At 37.0% G+C, this 20409-nt stretch overlaps 2 protein-coding genes across 3 annotated transcripts; both read left to right on the top strand.

Annotated features, from left to right (window-relative positions):
- The first annotated feature begins 8581 nt into the window (after positions 1-8581).
- LOC140789415 (probable prolyl 4-hydroxylase 3) lies at positions 8582-13196 on the top strand. 2 transcript variants are annotated; one of them, XM_073139108.1, is made up of 9 exons: positions 8582-9051; positions 9146-9230; positions 10476-10573; positions 10660-10757; positions 10987-11116; positions 11216-11403; positions 11649-11738; positions 12915-12946; positions 13020-13196. In XM_073139108.1, exons 1-7 carry the CDS (start codon positions 8843-8845, stop codon positions 11720-11722), a joined length of 882 nt encoding a protein of 293 aa, XP_072995209.1. In that variant the 5' UTR covers positions 8582-8842; the 3' UTR covers positions 11723-11738; positions 12915-12946; positions 13020-13196. The 2 variants fall into 2 exon arrangements, with proteins under 2 accessions (XP_072995209.1, XP_072995207.1); XM_073139106.1 differs by having other exon boundaries at positions 12915-13196.
- Positions 13197-13974: 778 nt separating this feature from the next.
- LOC140789756 (uncharacterized) lies at positions 13975-20199 on the top strand. The gene is made up of 18 exons (XM_073139573.1): positions 13975-14429; positions 14524-14646; positions 14723-14848; positions 14925-14987; positions 16105-16212; positions 16769-16846; positions 17023-17115; positions 17371-17457; positions 17961-18062; positions 18149-18268; positions 18373-18435; positions 18863-19002; positions 19075-19156; positions 19258-19316; positions 19428-19467; positions 19599-19690; positions 19775-19844; positions 19933-20199. Exons 1-18 carry the CDS (start codon positions 14187-14189, stop codon positions 19999-20001), a joined length of 1758 nt encoding a protein of 585 aa, XP_072995674.1. The 5' UTR covers positions 13975-14186; the 3' UTR covers positions 20002-20199.
- Positions 20200-20409: the final 210 nt, after the last annotated feature.

Here is a 20409-nt window from a genome sequence, read left to right as displayed (position 1 = left end):
ATATGATGGAGTTAATTTTTCTTCAAGATCAGCCTTTTTGTTTAGTGCCAGACAACACTTTTGGTTGTCTAGGATTAAGTTTCTAGCATTAAACCATAAGTTGCTGGACTGGGGTAAAGAAATCGGTTACAGAACTGCATCTTCTTAGTACTATTTGTGGTTTTAGTATTTGCGTAAGAAATTCGTTACTTTACATTTTCAATTCGTGTCGTGATCAAAATAGTGGTGATTATATGACCAACCTGCCCATGCCCAGCTTGGCATGGCTCGGGCCCGGTTTGGGCCTAGCCTGACTCGGACTCAGTTTGGGCCCGAGCCCAAATTGCCAATGAGCGACACAAGCCAGCCTTTTGCCCTTCTGGCTTAAGCTCAGAAGCTCGCCCATCGCTTGACTCAAAAGTCCGCGTGCTCGTGGTGTGCAATGACTTGCCTCATCTCGTATCCTCTCTCCGCTGGACCTTCGATCACGTTGCACCACTTGCGGATCCGGCTGATTGGGTGGCGTGATCCATCAATCCCTTTGGTGAGGGTTCAAGCATCTAAGTGGGGAAAAGACGTATAACATCTTCGCTGTAGATTATGATTTGATTGAGTAGTCGACAATCGCGTTCAAGATGACTAATCGGGCGGTAGAGTACGCGAATGGGAAGATTAGGATGTTTGTGACAGTGAAATTGAGGAAAGGGATGGAGGTGGTGAACTAGGTGTGGCGGGTTTGGACATCGGTCACCGAATAATCATGCGTTTTTGGATGATAATCTTGCAGTAAATGGGAAGTTGGATCTCGTCAAGGGGGTCAATGGCTCGGTTGCTGCTGTCGGAGAAATCTAAGAATGGCATGTGAAGGCAAGTGAAGCTTGAAGATGGCGTATTGAAAATGGTGTAATCGAGGAAGATGAACCTATTAAAGCTCAACCCGCTAGTTGAATCTGGCCCGACCTTAGCCCGAGCCTGCTCTTTGACGGGCTGGTGGGTGGTAACGAGCTAGACTATTCTAGCCCGATTCAATCCACTTGCGGACGAGCTGACAAATACAATGTTTATCTCGGTTGGCCCAACTCGAACCTAGCCTGGTCGCTGGATAATCACCTTTAGATCTAAACCATTATTTTCTAACCAAAATACTATTTCGTTAGATGGAGAGAGAGTTTCCAATGCATCAAATGTGGTAATAAATTGAGAGGTAATTTTTTTTTTATCATTCATGAGCCTGAAGGCTAGGTATGGGTTGGACAAAGGGCCAATCCTCCCTAGATATAGAGACACTTAGGCTCCACCGAGGTTTTAGCTGCCTAGTTTAGGCTTCAAACCAAATGCATCGTCGAACAATTGCTCCGAACCAAATGCCGTCAAGATCTGCTCCAAGCCGTTGTGTTGCCAAACTGTCATCCAAGCTAACCGTACTACCAAGCCTTCAACTGAATCGGGCTAAGCTATCAAACCATCAACTACCAAATAATTTCTCCACAATATTGTTTGGGGTTAGAGTTGAACTTATGACCTCCTTGGTCATAGGCAAGATACTTACCAACTCTACTAGCGTCGGTTGGTTAATTGAGAGATACTTCGAATCACATTACATACCCAAAGTGGAGAAAAGGTGACCTATAATCATGTTATGCACGTTGTTCGTAAATTTGCATCCATCTTCTTTCCATGTATATATTTCGTTGTTTCAATAACTGAAGCAAATAGTGACTACATAAGTTCAGTTGATTTGCATAGTATATATCTCTCTCTTAGTCTGCATAGTTTCATGCTTACATGTAAGTATTTCTTAAGTAGATTGCGATCTTATAAAGTCTAGTTGATTTGAACACACATCTGTAGATTTCTCTCTTTAGTATGCATTGTTTTGCACTTAATATATGCATTATGTATTTTAATAGATTTTCTTTTCTTTTTTTTCTTTTTACTTTTAATGAATAGCCTGCAGATAACTTCATTAATTTCAATCACATTTTACAAGCTTTGTACACAAAAAAGTGGGAGATATTTTGAAGAGCCTTTTACCAGCACTACAAGAAAAATAAGCATCAAACTTCAAAGACATACAGGATCTGAATGAGAAAACACTCATAATGTACATGCTTTACTGGCTAGCTAATTTTAGCTCCTTCTCAATCTTGATCAGATCTTGAAGCAGTGTAGTCAAAAGTTGTAGAAAACTAAAGACGAAACACAACTAAAGAAATTAAGTGACCCAACATCCACTAAGATTCCATAGATGTCACCCTCACCAAAGTGGAAGGAACGTGAGAGGAGATGGAGAAGGAAGGAAGCAAGTCGGACGCTAGGCAATGGGCAGCGAGAGTGAACAACGATGAATGAAGTGAGGGAAATGAGAAGCGATAGAGGATAGGGGCATGCTGAATGGCTGCAAGAGCCTGTGACAGCATGGGTGGAGGAAGGCATGATAGACGTTAGATAGGCGGTGGAGAAAACCTTGGCCAAAAGAGAGATTGAAGTGGAGAGAACGACGACAGGTAGAAAGTGGGAGAAAACAAACCTGATGGTGAGGGAGAGAGGATGATAACAGGCAAGGAAAGAGAAAGGTTGGAGGGGAGAGAGGAAAAAAGAAAATTCTCTCCCATTTCCTAGCTGCTCGGGCTAGAATCGGCGACAGCAAGGAGAAGGCCCCTGCGGAAGGAGAGGAAGAGCATAGCTAAGGCCGGCATACAAGAGATTGATCACGAGGAATATTGAGAAGTACAGGTGAGCAATTAGACCGTATTTTAATAGTTGAAGTACATAACATTCGCAGACTTTATTCAGATTTGCGCAAACAACTGCCACTTACGTTCTTGGTGTTCCATTATTCTGCACTTATATAAAACTAATTAAATCTGTCTGACTTGGTTTTATAATTTCTATCCATCCATTTTGGATATTATTATAGGACATGATGTTTAGTATGCCTATCTTACAAGTATTACTCTTATTAGAGAGGGATGATATATCATTTATTACTCGCATTTAATACAACTTAAAATTATCTCTCTGTTAGAAGTATTTTGAAAAAACAGTGATTTATATTTGAGCATACAAGAAAAATTGAAAATGATAACATCCTTATGAATATAAATTTGATCAATTTTGGTTCAAGTCTCTCTTGCGGTTTTATCGTGATCATAACATCTTTATGGTTTACTGCACAATCAATCAGACAAGTCCAATGTATATTTGTAGGGAAATTTTCGCAATTGATTTCATTCTAATCATGTGTTGTTTGCTTATGTGTCACACATTCCTTTTATTTATTCTTAGGTTGATCATTAACGTCTTTATGTTTTTGCTGAGAGAGAAGTAGGAATTTAATAGTGTTCTAATTAAAGTCATTAGACTGTAGAGCAAAAAACACTATCCTATTAGTGTTTGTTGCTATTTGTACAGTTTAAATGAAGTTATGTGACTACTTGAATGAAGTTGTCTCCCTACCAGAGAACACAAATACATAATAAATAAATTTAATTTGGAATATTCAATGTCATGTATATGAAATAAACTATATATAGGTGTACGAGGATATTAACCACTAACAATATTTTCTTAAAAAGTTAATAGACGAGATAATCCATTCAATAGCAAGATCACTGATTACATCTCAATCCATTCTTTACTAATATTATTTTGAATGACTAGACTGGCTAACTTGTGGGGCCATGGTGTTGTTTTTTTTTTAATTTTTTTTAATGAAGGTCCGTAGACCAATATCATTGGAGTAAATCGGGTTACAATGGGCAGCTAGTTATTTGACTGATAAACGATCAGATGATCTTAGACAAACAGCATGTTAGGCGAGAGAATGAGCATAGAAATTGTTAAGTCTACTTATGAACCCCACTTTAATCCACGAGTTCGAAGAGAGCAGCTATTTACAATTAGGAGTGTAAACAAGTTGAGCTTAAGCAAGTCGGCACCGGCTCAAGCTTGGCTCGAAATTAATTTCAAGCCTTAGAATTAGGCTCAGGCTCGGCTCAACTCAACTCAAGCAGAGCCTGAGCTCAAGCCTGAAATGAGCCTATCAGCAAGTCGGACTAAGCCAGATTGAGCCCAAGTCGAGCCGAAGAAAGAGGAGGAGGAGGGCTAGCGAGGCAGCTTGCCGCTGCTGAAGGAGGCGGCACCATGGCAGCATGCGGTGACTTACTATTGCTGAAGGAAGAGGCAGCGGCACCGCGCCGACCTGCCCCTGCCATAGGAGGAGGAGGAAGTACTTGCGGCACCGCTGTTGAGGAGGAGGGGCACCGTGACTGAAGAAGAAGAAGAAGAAGAAGAAGAAGAAGAAGAAGAAGAAGAAGAAGAAGAAGAAGAAGAAGAAGAAGAAGAAGAAGAGTTTAACGAGCCTATCAATCCGATTTTAGCGGCTCGAGCTCGGCCTAGCTTTGACCAAGCCGAGCCGAGCCCGAGCTAAGCTCGAGCAGCTTGTCGAGCTAGTCAGCCCTATTTACAATCAAGGATAACGTGGAGAACTGCCCAGTCGGGGCACAGTGTTGTTACTAGTTACTATAACCCGTAAAACAAACCTTCACACAAAGGGTGATTAGGAATCCACCAAATATAGTCTTGCACAACTATTTCACTACACGTCACGCTAGTGCAGGGTCCCAGAATTTAGCCTTCATGAGACAAAGAGGTGTTAGGGTGGATCCCAATCACAATACCTCTAAACAGGAAGTCTTTTCTCACCATCCAAATATTTCATAGCATTGGTTAGAGCTTATGTAAGACTCTCCAATTGTAGCTATGATGCGAGGGAGAGGATCCATGAGGCCAATCTGAAGTAGTGGTTTCCTACTATCAACCCTAGCATGCAGTGAAATCGAGCAGCTTTTGCCAAATGCCAATGAGCAATTGAGAAGTAGCCTGATGGACATGTTGAAACAGGAGCTATCGACTCTTTTTCTAGAGAGGCAATTGTAGGTTCTCATTTGGCCAACAAGTTGATTTGATGAGTGAGAGAGGCCAAGTTGCTAGAAGGATTGAAGACTTTAGTCCACCAGTCCCTACAAAAACTGGAGTAAAAGTTAACTTTATACCACCGGCTCTCCGTCCTGAACCGAAAGGGCCTCCATTTTTTTTTCACCGGTGAGGTATCCAAGATGATGTGGTTGTGGTTAAAGGCAGAAAGGTGAAATACCGTGCTAATAGGAAGAGATTGCACCATTTAGAGTTAGCTAAGCCCGGTTAAGACATTCACAGAGTAGCAACCAGTCAGTAGGGGACGGTTTTGATAGATTGACCTTGACCTTGACCTTGATTGAAAGGCAACAACAACTCATGCAAAAACTCATAAGGAGACACCCCTTACCACCTGATGTAGTTGGGCAACGGGTTGCTCTTGGGCTGGCTTTCTGAGAACTCTTAATCATAGATCATATACCGAACATACAGCTCTCGCTTCTGTTCGGGAGAAGGTTGCTCAAAAAATGAAAACAAACATAGTTTAGCGGATTCGAAAACCAGTCAGTGCGACGATTAAACCATGTGTAGATGGGATCAGAAAACCCAAGAGCTTGTTTGCTAATCTTTTCGAATGGATTGGTGGCAGAGTTAAATTTATTGACACAGAGAAAGAGAGGTCATTGCATAGTGAATGATCCTCTCCCAGGTGAGGGAGTTGTAAATGCCACCGAGTAATCAGTCTTGCTCTCGGATAACATTGTTGATTTGAGCAAAAATAAATCTATAAAAAAGCTTCTAAAATCTTGACTAAGTGTCTTCATGAGGAGCCGAAAGTTTCCTTAGGAAGTAGCAACTCTCATGCCACTTCTTCCAAACGACAATGAAATTACTTAGAAAAAAAAGAGAGAGACAAGGATATTTATGAACCATCCTACGCCAAATGTGCTCATTCCTAAACGTGAACAGCATAATGCCTTGCCACATTCATAGCACTACTCTGAGACAAATCAATGGATATTAAAAAATATTAAATTTATATCTTTGTAGGAAGCTGTTAGGATAGTAAGTCTATGCATGTCACAAATGATTGGAAAGTTTACGTTAATTACAACTCATTCTCATTTCTCTCTCTAGTAAAAAAAAAAAATTGGATGCGAAATGCTCGGAAGTATAATTAAATATATCAAGTAACATGGTTTTTTTATTAGTAATCTAATAAAATATAAGATGTTATAGAATATATATATATATATATATTATTTGTCGAATTTTTTATCATTCTTTCACTAGAAGATTATGAGATTTCAGGGTAAAATTTTAATATAAATCACTCCGTTTTTTTCTTTCACAAAAAGGCAGCTACTTGTTTTCATTCAGAAACTTAATTAACCCTCAGAATGCAAAGCAAGTCTGGCATCTCTACAAACTACAACCATACAAGATTCAGTTCTAACCACAAATCAAAAACTACTCTAACAAATTAAACACAACAAGCCAGACAACCAATCCACAAAATATAACCTTACAAGATCCAGTTCCAACAGCAAATCTGAAACTACCCTAACAAACATGACAACCCATACATAAATCCACCAAAACATCAGATCATCACCATAGCAAAACATCAGCAGCAGCAACCACATATAGTGCCTATATAAAGACTACAACCAAATTTTGTTTTGAGTTTAGGAATCTCCATTGAACCGGTTTAGAGATCATTAAGAGACCCTCAATCTTTTTTTTTTTTTTTTTTTTTTTCATATCTAATTAAGTTTACTCTTAAAAAAATCAAGACTAAGAGATGAGACTAACTAATTGAGTTCAGGCCTCAAACTAAAGCCTAACACATCTACGACCAAAACAATACCAAAGTATAACATAAATAAAGATGTTAAAGACACCAAGATAGCATCAACTCATCTAGAATTATTGAGCCCTTAGATCTCTTGTCCTTCCCTTGGGATATGAATTTTTATTAATTTTGAGCTAAGTTTTAAGTAGGGCCATACATTATTAATGATGATTTAATGGTGAAATTAATTTAGCTCAAAGAGTACTTTATTGTCATATATTCACTTAGTCAAATTTTTGAATTCATAAAGAGAATTAAATGAAAATTGGCTCAAAAGTGAGTATCAGGATAATAGAAAATAAAGAGAAGTGAGTTTAATACTATATTAAATATTTGAAAAATATTAGTATGGTATATAAATGACAAACTTTTTATAGGCTTTGGGCCCTAAAAGAAGTACATATTTTGTGGGTAAAGTTTATTATGCAATTTAACTCATGTGAACCAAACCGAGCAGGGCGGCGTGCGCGGGTCAAGTCTAAATTTAATTTTTTGCCTGATACAGGTTTGAAGTTTGGCAAGGAATTCAAATAGATGCTTCCTTTCGAGTGTAAGACAATCGTTGTATCTTAGGAAACCAATGTCTACTGTTTCTAGAAGCGTCTATAGATGTCGAATTGGTCTTAAGGAGATAATGTCCAACACTAGACTCGACTATACAGAATTTAACATTCTATAATCTGTAAATTTATTTATTTATTTATTTTTAATTAAATTTTTTGTGACTTTTTGGAATTATTGTTACCACCAACATGCTCAATAAAGAAATAAGGTTTTCACATCATAAGCCACTGATTTCTAAACCTTATAAATTGCCCATTCATCCATCCAACCAAATAACACACTGATTATTCCTATATGTATCAAACATTCATGAATTGACTCATCTATTTGATTTATCCTGATTCAATCAGATGAAGACAACCAAACAGCCCAATGTATCATTTGGTCCAGTCTTTTGGGGGTGTTAAGCCCTTAACTATCCTCTAAATAGTCTAAGGGTTGTTATTATCAAGAGAAAAGAAAAAGGCAATAAGAAAAGTGACACCTGATTAGCTATACGAGCCTTTTGCTGATTTATAGTCTATCATTTCTCATTTTATCCCTATACAACCCTGGTTGTATGTGATGGATGCTTGATAAAGATTAAACCCTATTCTTCTAAAGTTTAATTATAGTTTCCTTCCCTAAACTTTTGACTCAATATTATTTTGCCTCATTAATTATGAAAATGTATCATTTGTCCCCTGCACTATTTAAAATATTATAATATCAACTCTTATAAAGGGTTATCTAATGTTACACTTTAAATACTATAAGGGGTATTAAATATTGGTCATCTGAGATACAGTTTATATCTTTTCTCTCATCTATCTTTTTTTTAAAATATTAGTCATCTCAATTATAGTTGAGATTTTATTTTTTAGAACTAGTAAATTCTGCAAAAATAAAAATAAAAAATATTAAGCCCGCATACTTTTCCCAATGTGAGCTAAATCATATACATAAAATATTGATCAATTCATCGTTTTAGGACTAGACAAAAATACTAAACTGATTAGTGTTTTTAGTTCAATATTTTTATTGTTGGACAATTTTTTCATTTTGAAATTTAAGATCAAGTTAAAAGAATTTGTATACATAAAATACTGATTAATTCAGCATTTTAGGACCAGACTAAAAATGTTAAACTGATCAGTATTTTTATTTAGCGATAAAATACTGATTAATTTAATATTTTTATTAGAGCTATAGTGAATTAATTATTTTTTTAGTAATAGGAAAAATCAATTTCGATAAAAAGAAAATTAGAACTGAGCTAGTTTTGTAACTCTGGAAAAATCCCAATATGAGCCACCTACTCCAGTTTCTCCGTCCAAACCTGGTGCTCATGCCGCGGAAAACGTACCGATTGAAAGACCTCCTCGCCCGTAATTAAAGATCTCCCTCCCGTACCGAATCCAAACTCCGACGTCTACCTCAAGCTTCCAGAAAGAGCGCAAAAGTTACCAAAAATATATCACCAGAGATACACAGATCTAGAGAGAGAGAGAGAGAGAGAGAGAGAGAGAGAGGTGTTACGTCACGATGCCGTCATCCCGGCCGTTGATGAGGACTATCCGGCCACCGAAGGTGTTCCCCAAGGGGAGATCGTCGCCGTACGCGGTGGCCCTCACGGTCCTCCTCATGGTGTCGGTGCTCCTCATCATGCTCCTCGCCCTCGGCATCTTCTCTCTCCCAATTAACTCCCCCAAGGCCGATCACTCCGTCCACGAGAGATCGACCTCCGAGACGAGGTGAGGCAGCTCGATCCGCTTCCAAATTGCGTTCTTTTTCTGTTAGATTTGGAAAGATTGCTAATTTATTTGTTCTGGTTTTCATGGGTTGAAGCGGGGACGGGTTGGGGGAGAGGGCGGCGCAGTGGACGGAGGTCGTCTCGTGGGAGCCGAGGGCGTTTGTCTACCATAACTTCCTGGTTCGTCTCTCTTCGACTTTTTCCCCCTCCTTTTTCTAGTGATCTAATGGTTAGTCTTTGATGAATTTGTAAAGTATGTACTTTGATGATAGAAAGATGTGATTTTCAAAATAGTACGACGTACGTGGATGTAATGCAGCTCCATCTGGGATGGAAAGAATCTTCGTGCGAGAATTATTGGGTTTTGGTGTTTCTCTGCTTTGATCTCCATTCTATGCTATAAAGATCCTACTTTGGATTATAGATCTCATACAACAATTAGAAGAAGTTTCTCAAAATTTATGTTTCTCTCGTGCTTGTTTTTTTTTTATTCTTTCCATAGGATGTATTGTCTATACAGTGTGCACATCTAGGGGTTCCAGCTTGATGCTTGTTTCCTCATTAAGAGGTTCTGTCTCTACTCTTGGTTAGCTGAGCCATAGGGCTACTAGAATCCTCCTACAGCCGATTATGTTTGCACATTCTTCGTGTTTTCTCTATGTAAAGTTCTGGCATTTAAGCTGTGGTTATTTAATGGAGATCAGCTGAAATCAATGTACGGAAAGCTTGTGGTACACTTCGAGGTGCTATTTAACTACCATATAACCGATTCAAGAGATGTAGTGGCTTTTGGATGACTGCAAGAGAAGGCCCATTTCAACTAGATAAAACTAAAATTAGCTCATCCTGGGATCTGTCAATTCTTCTTATGTAGCAAAACTTACTGAACTTTGAAAATTGTACCTGACTAGGTTCTCCATGTCTATCTCTCCTTTTTCATGTTATACATTCTCCTTGCCTGAAAAGGAAATGCATGCTTTAAACAGAGAAGCATTAGAAAACCAATTTTGAAGGGCACTCAGATGTATGTGGTCAATGTTCTAAAAAATAATTGTGGCGACCGCCGTGGCGGACTTGCCCTCTAAGCGCTATACTACGGCTGTATTGGATTGCTATAGGAAGAGCAAGTCCGCAAAAATGGCTGATTGCATGTGGACCACATAATGTGGTTCAATATGGGAACAGCATATAATTCGCTGCAGTAACCTTTATCTTCCATAAACTCCAGTATTGAAGTCAAGATTATGCCTAGTCTAAGATCAATTGTATCTTAACATTGAGAGAACATTTAGGCCAAACTCCAGACTCGTTTGCTCTTTTTGAGTGTAGATCAGTTCCTGTTACATATTTTCTTGCATGTTTTTCTGACCTTTATGATGCTAGTTGATTGAAATGTTACAAGTGCTGATCCAATATTTTAATCAGTCCAAGGAGGAATGTGAGTATTTGATTGAATTGGCAAAGCCTCATATGGTGAAGTCAACTGTTGTTGATAGCACTACTGGCAAGAGCAAAGACAGCAGGTCTGAATCAAGGATATCTTTCATTTCTCAATATTTGAGGAGTTAAAGTCTTCTTAGCTTAGCTTCTATATATTTATGTCTGTCAGGGTTCGTACAAGCTCAGGCATGTTTCTTCAAAGAGGAAGAGACAAAATCATCCGAGCCATTGAGAAAAGGATAGCAGATTACACCTTTATACCTGTAGGTATGTGATGGATTTATATATTTGGAAGACTTAGTTTCATATAAGTACCAATATGGAGAAGTACAAACTCCCTATCAAAAGATCAACAGATGGAAATGTACTTTTCTCTGCATACGTATGAATTCCTTTTCAATTGGAACCGCTACACACAGATGTAAAGTGTATGCTCCTTTTGTGCCTAAACTTTGGTGCTCTTTTCCTTGTTTCTTTGATATTCAATGTGATATAGAGCATGGGGAGGGACTCCAAGTTCTGCATTACGAAGTTGGGCAGAAGTATGAACCTCATTTCGACTACTTCCTTGATGAATTTAATACGAAAAATGGAGGCCAGAGGATGGCTACTCTTCTCATGTATCTGTATGTATCATGAACATCATACCTTCATTGCACTTATATTTGTATTAAATTAGTATCAGCAATGAATTTTGATACTTTCATCTATACTAATATATACAGGTCTGATGTTGAAGAAGGTGGTGAGACAATTTTCCCTGATGCCAAAGTAAATAGTAGTTCTTTACCATGGTATGATGAACTATCAGAATGTGCCAAAAATGGCCTTGCAGTCAAGCCAAGAATGGGAGATGCCTTACTTTTCTGGAGCATGAATCCAGATGCCAGTCTAGACCCGTTAAGTCTACATGGTTAGTGTTTATGATCATAAAATCCAGAAAAGCTTCTTCCAGGACTCTGAAAATGTTTGACTCTAAGCATAACATTTTCTTTATTTTACGAATGTCTTTGGGTTTTATTTTCTGCGAACTTGCATTGCATTATTTATAAGTTCCGATTTATTTACTTGCAACTATTGCACTTGGCCAATTACTTTGATTTTATTGTAAAATAGTCTATTTATAGCTATTTATATCATCTTGGTTGTTCCTTGCAGGTGGATGTCCCGTTATTAAAGGGAATAAGTGGTCATCTACAAAATGGATGCATGTCCATGAGTATAAAGTTTGAAGTTATCAAGCTGAAGGTACACTCCTTTTCCAGTGACTTGTTTTAAAAATTTCTGCTTTCTCATTCTTCAAATTGCTGTAAAAATAAGTTTTAATTCCTAAATATTGATATTCATACACTTAACCAATTTCTGAACAAACTTTAATGGGACATATGTAACATTTTTAGAGCTAAGGGGTTCCTTCATTTGATAATACTTGTTTGGAGATTCTTTTATATTATAACAGACTCTGCAGTGCCGCTGGGAGTAAAGCATGTCGTCCAATCTTATTTAGGCTATATCCTATTAGCTGATGCTTTTTCCATATTATTATAAAATATCCCGTGTCTTTACGTTGTTGCACAACTAGACCACTACACTATTATAATATATTCTGTAGCTTTATGTGAAGCACCAGTTTTCATACTACTGAATAATGAGTCTTCAAACTATGTAATTATGATTCTCTGATTTTCTTTTGCAATGTTGAAGTTGAAATATTTCAATTTCTGAATGTGGATTCATTGCCATTCTAGTTAGAGCTGTAGAAGACACTTCTTCAATAACTCTAAGTCCATAACTTGACAAGGAGTCTAGGACTTTATATATGCAAGAAATTATGAGAATAGAAGAAAACTCATTCTCATTGCTTCATCATGTTGACATAAGGAATATCAGGGGTTTCTCTTGTTTCTCTTTTTTAAGCTATTTGGACTTCTAGGACTGAATTCATTGTGCTTATGCCTGTACTTGGTGCAGCAAAGAAATCCTAAGATAGGCTTTGGCTCTGCTCAAAATAGTTGAAACTGAATTAGGTCTATGCTTGCTGTAATATCAACTCGAGCTTGATCACTTCTTGGTTCTATAAAGAACTGGGCCAATATGATACCCTTTATCCTACAGCCATTGCTAATATACCAGTTCTCTCCTTAATTTGATGAATAAAAGAAAAATCTACCGGGTAATATGACTTCATATATCATGAGTTGCCATGTCACCTTTTCAAAAGGATGATATCTTTTTTTTTTTTAGTTGAGAATGGACATCCTTACATGAAATTACTGTACAAGTAAAAGTTGCATCATATCAATATATCATGAGAAGGACAATAATTTCAAACAGAAGAGGAGAAAGTGTTTATTTTTCTGTATTTTCCTTCTGTAGTTCTTCAATCTTGATTTAGTTCCTTATTGTGTCATCCTAACTTCGCAGATTTACGTTATCAACCAGATCGTGTTGCCCACGTAAGTTATCTTTCAGCGAGACCCTTCCATCAAGCTCACAGCTTAACTCAGTGTATTCTTTGCCGTTCCGCAGATACCTTACCACCAAGTAGAATAACCAATCATTCTAGTGCCCTGCAGCTGATGTTTTGTACATGGTGTTGAATCTACTCAGATTTTGATTGTAATTTTTCAGAACAACCTTTAACATGCACTGATGTTGTAGTAAAACTATATTTTGAGGTAGCTGTGATGTTTATTCTTCTATTCAGTAATACTTTCTAACTGTTTTGCCTGGTTATATTTTACTAATGAAAAGATGTTGGAGAGGCTCTGCTCATTAAGTCATTGCCTTTTCTTTTCCTATTTATAAACATCTGATATTTTATTAATTATAAAATATAAAAAATAATATTTTAGCCCATTCAACTATCGTTCTATATTATTTCACTCCAAAAAAAAAGTCATAACTTACTCTCTGAATTATCTAATCATGTTACTAAATATTTTCCATCAAATATTTTATTAAAATATTTAAATAAAAGTAATCTTAAAATCTAATTTAATAAATAGATAAAAATAATTTTGTTTTCCTTCTATATTCCTATTAAGCCGATATTATCTAATTTTTTTAAAATTTACTTTATAAAGTTTCCTTCGTTGGAAATAAACGAATGTGGTTTAAATTGTCGATGCCTTTCCACTGGACTTTAGATCTAAAATCATAGAAACACATAACTTTTTTTGTCAATAGTAAAAGGTAGGATTCAAGAAAGTGAATAGTATTACTAATTTACTAAAAGATACATATAAATTTTTATATTTAAAATAATTACACTTAGACCTCTAAAACTAAAAATAATTGTCTATTTTCAATAACTTTCTCAATTTAGTTTTCATGATTCATTGACCTCTTTTAACTATATTTAATTTTTTTAATGTCTATTATGAGTGTTTCTGTATAAAATTCTCAAATATTTTTTTCATTAATTGTATATTAGTTTTTTTTTTTAATATTATAAACATTTATAAGTGCTCCAGGATTTTACGCGCATAAACCCGACCAAACTGGCTCGGCGTTATGCCGACTTATATGCCACAGCACGGTCCGCCCTATTTAACGAGTTCTTCGTTAACCTCTCGTAATTCTTATATCCATAACGCTCGACCGCGAGGACCTGAACCCTAGGTCTCGATTTCTCCTCTAGTGTTCCTCTCTCTTGCTTCTTTAATCTATCGCGGTTCCACCCCTCGCCCTCTCATGGCGGAAGTGGCCTTAGAGCTCCCCCGCCCGAACCCTAACCCTAGTGGCGTCACCAAGGAAGAGGCACTCAGCAATGGCGGATCCAACGGTTCGGTCGACAAGAAGAAGGCTCGCGAGAGCGAGCGCCGCCGCCGGAGGCGGAAGCAGAAGAAGAACAAGGCCTCCTCGGCCTCGGACGCCAACGGAGGAGCCGAAGAGAGTGATGAGGAGGCGAAGGAGAACACGGATCCCAACCCTCAGGTAAGACTCCCTTTCTAATTAGGGTTTTGGTTGGGTTTCTCGTGATTTTGTGTCTTGTGGTTTGTTTCCATTTGATGCACGGATATGTTTGTAGGTGGAAGTGTCGGTTGAGATCGAGTATGTTCCGGAGAAGGCTGATGTAGAAGGGAGCTTTCTTGAGGATTTTAAAAACGTCTTCGAGAAGTTTAGCTTCAAAGATGCTACCGCTAGTGCAGAGGTATGTGGAGATGAGCTTTGGTTGTAGTTATGAAGTTTTCTTCTGAATCTCACGGTTTGCAGTTAATTTATTGCAGGATGATGCGAAAAAGGAACAGGAAGCTGCAGATGCAGCAAAGAAGAAGAATGATTCAGATTCCGACGAGGAGGAGCTGGAAGCTCCTCAGAAGAAGGAAGGAGGGATTTCTAACAAGAAAAAGAAGGTTCTTTTAATGAAAGTTGTTAGCAATTCCTTTTTCTTGAAGTTCTTGTATGACGAACAAATTTCACTCTTGGCAGTTACAAAGGAGGATGAAGATTGCAGAATTGAAACAAATATGCCCTAGGCCTGATGTTGTTGAGGTATGTCTAAGTGAACTTTAAGTCACTGGATCATGTAATTTTCAAGATTGATTTTCATGTGAACATATTGAAACTTAACTCGAATAAGTGTATGCTGGATTCTTTAAATGGGATCGATCCCTATCAAAATAGGAAAGAACCTTTTAAAAGTTGTAATTACACAAAATTTATATGTTCTGAAGAGAAATTAAAAATCTCTTTTCTTATGTGCATGCAGCTTTCCATACTGGCCATTGTGGCACTGGCCTTTAAACCTTTTTAGCCTTTTCATTTTGGTTAATCCTTTTCTAATTCCATTTTTCTTACATGCCACTGTTACACATGGTGTCTGTAAACAATAATAGCGGAACTTAATTGTGAATAAAATTTGGAATTCTTGTGCCTGTTGGCTGTTAGAGCATGTCTGCATATTGAAAGTTTTTTTTTTTTCATGTAAATCTCTTGACTCGTTTGCTGATTGGTACTCATACATCCATTCTTACCTCGAAGATAGTGATGATGTTAGTATTCCTTTTATTTGAGGTGGTAATATCTTTGCTTGGTTAAAGTATTAACATCTATGTGATGACTGTCGTCTTTCCTGCTAGTTATTTATAATATAGTTAACTTCTTTTGCCAACTTGGGATTTTCTGGATAGAAGTACTTGATAGGGATCATTGATTGTCTGCTTTCTTTAGATATCATGTACTTCCTAAGTCTTGCAGGCAGCTTGTTTGGAGATCTTTTTTCCAGTTGAAATTTAAATGATTCCCATGAAATTTCTCCAGAAAAGATTCCTTAAAAGATAGATTGAAACTACTCAGGAGCAGGATTACAATGTCATGATATTCTATCAATCATTTCTGTTTGTTGGGCTATTCTGCTGAACTATGCAACAAACACTTTGTTCATTTCTGAGAATGCACTTTACCTTTTATTTAATTATCTACTAGCTTTTCTGTATGATTAAGTTGCAACTTGATTTGAAATCCCAAATACATTAATTGCTGTTATCTTCTCAATTTTGGTTTTTTGTTCAGCAACAAGTGGAACTGATTGATGATGATCTTAATTTATAATCCTCTCCATCTAGAAATTTAACTTTTAATTAGTATTGATAATTTTTATTTTTCTAAGGTTTGGGATGCAACATCAGCTGACCCAAAGCTGCTTGTGTTTCTGAAATCATATCGGAATACTGTACCTGTTCCACGACACTGGTGTCAAAAGCGTAAGTTTTTACAGGTGATTCCCAGCCTCTAACATGACCTTTATGATAATTGTTGTGCAAATATATATATGATGGGAGGATATTCTTCTAGAATAGTCATGCAATGGGGTGAGGGAAGATAATGCCAATTAGGTTTCACCCCTCTTATACATATATGTAATCTTGCAGGGTTCAACTGTAACAAACAAGGAGCCAGGATGTGGTGGTATATTCCGAGGAATACTTTGAGGGGTTTCTCTTGTAATATATATTTAGGGTGCTGGGGTCTAGTTATATGCACATGATGCAACTTCTGCAAATAAGATATAGTCTAGAATTTATTGTCCTTGTTCTCAGATGAATGCTAGATTGCTGATAACTTAATTTAGTCTTACAACTTGCATGTGGTAGTGTGAGACGTAAATTTTTTTTATGGAACCTAAGCATGAACTGAATTACCTTTTCTCTGATATTGCAGATGTCTTGAGATGTCACACCGATTTCCTCAATTTCTTATGGCTTAAATAGGATTTGATGATTTTAACTTTTTATAGTTAGCCTGCATTTTACATCTTCTTCCAATTGCTGCAGGGAAAGCGAGGTATTGAGAAACAGCCTTTCCAACTTCCTGACTTTATTGCTGCTACAGGAATTGAAAAAATAAGACAGGTAACTTACAAGATGTTCCGATGAACTTTAATAGTATATATTTTAATTTTATCTTGTGACTTTCCTTTAAGCAAAAATGTCGAACATGGATCTAAATCCCTTTCTGTTATATTTGCATTTTAACTTTGTGATTTGTTAAAGCCTTCTCAATTTCCTTTCAATTTCTGTTTCTCTAGGCATATATTGAGAAGGAGGACAGCAAAAAACTGAAACAGAAACAGCGTGAGCGCATGCAACCTAAGATGGGAAAGATGGACATAGATTATCAGGTCACTTTGTATTTTCCCTCTTGTTAATCCTGAACAGCTTCCATATTTTTCTTATGGTTCATTTTACTCAAATATAAATTACCCAAGTTTGTTTCAATAAATATCGAAATCCTATCATATTCTCTTTATGTACATATGGCCTATTCTATGTTCTTAGTTTTAGGTTTTAGATGCATATGTATCATTCTTGCGCTTTTTATTGTTATAATTGGCAGAATGAGAATCTCACAGCTTTTCTACTGTTTTTCTTTGCAGGTTTTGCATGATGCTTTCTTCAAATATCAAACGAAACCAAAGCTGACTTCACATGGTGATCTATATCATGAAGGGAAAGAGTTCGAGGTACCTATAATGTTCTTCCATTTAACAATCAATAAGTGAGGGTAACAAACTATCAATAAAATATTTTTCAGGTTTAGTAGCATTAAGAATTCGAGGTACTTATAATGTTCTTAAAGTGGTCTCTTTTTTATATAGACTGGAAGTTTGAGTATGCTTATGCTATTGCGATGAAATCGTACTTTTTAAGACAATTTGCGAAATTAAGAAAATTCATGAATTGATGAGAATCATTCTCACCGGAATGGGAAGTAAAGGATAAAGAACTGTTTGTGGAATATCTATTTCAGAGTGTATGTAGCATGCTTTTTAACTGTATGAAGAAACAAACAGCATTTAGAATCTGAATGGTATTGTTTTTTCTTCTCTATGCTCTTGTTCTATGTAGAGATTTTTAGGATTTATTAATTTTTAATGCACTCTTTCAGACTAGTGTCATGGTAATGTTTTCTTGCTGGATGGAAATTTTTAATTAAAATCTAATTGTATCTCCCATAATTGGACAGGTCAAGCTTAGGGAAATGAAGCCAGGTATGTTGTCTCATGAACTTAAAGAAGCTCTTGGCATGCCTGAAGGTGCCCCACCCCCATGGCTTATAAACATGCAGGTTAGATTCTCAGACTCCTGTGGTTTTGCTATTAGCAATACCCTTTTTTCTCCCAATTGAATTGACAGAAAAAGAAACTTTACCAGAGATATGGCCCACCACCTTCTTATCCTCATCTGAAAATACCTGGTCTAAATGCTCCTATCCCTCCTGGAGCTAGCTTTGGTTATCACCCTGGAGGTTGGGGTAAACCACCTGTTGATGAAGTAAGGACATAGTACTCTTGATTGTCTTTTCCTTGTGTTACAGCTCAGCTGGATTATTGCATATATATTTCCTTTCTGAATTTCTTTCTATTTTCTGTGAACAGTATGGACGTCCTTTGTATGGTGATGTTTTTGGGGTCCAACAACAGGATCAACCTAATTACGAGGTACATCGAAATATGGTTCTTTCCGGTGCTTTACATTGAATCGTGTCTTGAGAGTTATATTTATTACCAAGTGTAACTGATATAGGATCTAGATAGTTGGCTAAAACTATATAGCCTTTTTATCATTTTGCAGGAAGTTAACAATATTATAGATAAAGTTTAGAAGTGTTCTTGGTATTTAGGTTCATATACTGTATCTTGACATCCACTTCAATTAAGTGAATGCCAACATATCCTCTCAACCTTCAATGGGGAAAAAAGAGGGAAGATTTAATACTTTTGTTTACATTAGTTTCTCATTTAACACTACAGATGTTGCATCTTAAAACATATAGATTCAAATCCCTTCATATTTTTCTGGCTTGAGTGACAGTAGTTCTAAATGTGTTTATTTAACTTGACTGACACTGCATTAAATATTACTTAGGAAGAACCTGTTGATCGGAGCAAGCACTGGGGAGACTTGGAGGAAGAAGAAGAGGAAGAGGAGGAGGAGGAGGAGGAAGAAGAGCAGATGGAAGAAGAGGAATTGGAGGCAGGCATTCAATCTGTTGACAGCCTTTCAAGGTATGTTCCTCTATACTCTTCTAGAGTATGACTTCCATTAACCATGCCATCTAATGCTTATTTTCTGTTCAGTACACCTACTGGTGTGGAAACACCTGATGTAATTGACCTCCGAAAGCAACAGCGGAAGGAGCCCGAGAAGCCATTATACCAGGTAACAGTTTCAGATTGTTATCCTATTTGAGTTTTATGTTATTCTATCTTTTGCTTGTAGTGGATAAATTTATTAAGATGTTCTCAATTCATCTCTTGAAGGTTCTCGAAGAGAAAGAAGAAAGGATTGCTCCTGGGACACTACTTGGAACTACGCACACGTATGTATTTCTGTGCAACCTTATTTTTTGGTATATCAACTTTTACGTTGGTGCTGATGATTATGTAGTGGGTATAACCTGTTGCTGATCCTGTTTCTGTTTTCCTACTAGATATGTGCTCGGTGCCCAAGAAAAGACAGCTGCCAAAAGGGTATGAGACCTGCTTACTTGGTCTTATCTTTTCTTTATTTTTTAACTCTGGAAAGTTCTTGTGCACGTGTGGTTTTACTTTTTTTTGGCCAGCTTGCATATTAACACCTTGTTTTGCTAAATCTTATCCAGGTTGATCTTCTACGCGGTCAAAAAGCAGATAAAGTGGATGTCACTATACAACCCGAGGAGCTGGAAGTTATGGATGATGTTTTGGCTGCCAAGTAAGATTAATGGCATTTTCTTTGTAGTCACCCAAACTTCATTTATTTCATCAATTGCACTAATACAATTCTTACTTGCAACAGGTATGAAGAAGCACGAGAGGAAGAGAAGCTGCGGAATCAAAAAGAAGATTTCAGCGACATGGTGGCCGAGGTTCGTCTCCAACCATATATTTATATGTTTATTTGTTGTCTTGATGGAGTATAGATGTTTTGTTTTAAATGACATTCTACTATTGCAGAACGCAAACAAGAGGAAGCGAAAGCAGGAGAAGGAGGGCAAATCCAAAAAGAAGGATTTCAAGTTCTAGATCAGATCCATCACCTTTCCTGCGTTACAAGCTCTTCACCTTACATTAACTAAGTGGCTTTACTTGTTATCTAAATTTGGTCAAGGATGGCTATCTTTCTGTCTAAATTACCATCATCGCGAATTTTTCTCTATCTGATACCACTTGTACTGTTGAGCGTTGCTGTGATCTCAATGTCAATGTCAATGTCATTCTCCATTTCTCTGTTTGCTGTGACATGTATACGTGCTGAATCTTTCGTGCTGTTTACTGTCTTCTAAAAGATAAATCCTAATCCAGGATATAGCTATGAGAGTCAAGATTTAGTTTACTACAAAGAAATGTTTGATGATAAAAATGTTGAACTAATTAGCATTTTTAATATTTTTGTTAGGACTCTAATAAATTAGATTATATTTGGTAATAAAT

This window comes from Typha latifolia, chromosome 5, assembly GCF_019914945.1.
Source record: "Typha latifolia isolate L0001 chromosome 5, TyphaL0001v2, whole genome shotgun sequence".
Taxonomy (NCBI): Eukaryota; Viridiplantae; Streptophyta; class Magnoliopsida; order Poales; family Typhaceae; genus Typha; species Typha latifolia.
The sequence above is the reverse complement of the archived record's forward strand: the minus strand, read 5'-3'. Positions and strand labels throughout refer to the sequence as shown.

Excerpts from the sequence above, each read along its gene's own strand:
- LOC140789415 (XM_073139108.1), top strand. The coding sequence starts at position 8,843 with ATGCCGTCATCCCGGCCGTTGATGAGGACTATCCGGCCACCGAAGGTG. Across the intron at positions 9,052-9,145 it reads AGATCGACCTCCGAGACGAG|CGGGGACGGGTTGGGGGAGA; the intron begins GTGAGGCAGCTC and ends CATGGGTTGAAG. Across the intron at positions 11,117-11,215 it reads GCTACTCTTCTCATGTATCT|GTCTGATGTTGAAGAAGGTG; the intron begins GTATGTATCATG and ends TAATATATACAG.
- LOC140789756 (XM_073139573.1), top strand. The coding sequence starts at position 14,187 with ATGGCGGAAGTGGCCTTAGAGCTCCCCCGCCCGAACCCTAACCCTAGT. Across the intron at positions 19,691-19,774 it reads GATGATGTTTTGGCTGCCAA|GTATGAAGAAGCACGAGAGG; the intron begins GTAAGATTAATG and ends TACTTGCAACAG. Across the intron at positions 19,845-19,932 it reads TCAGCGACATGGTGGCCGAG|AACGCAAACAAGAGGAAGCG; the intron begins GTTCGTCTCCAA and ends CTACTATTGCAG.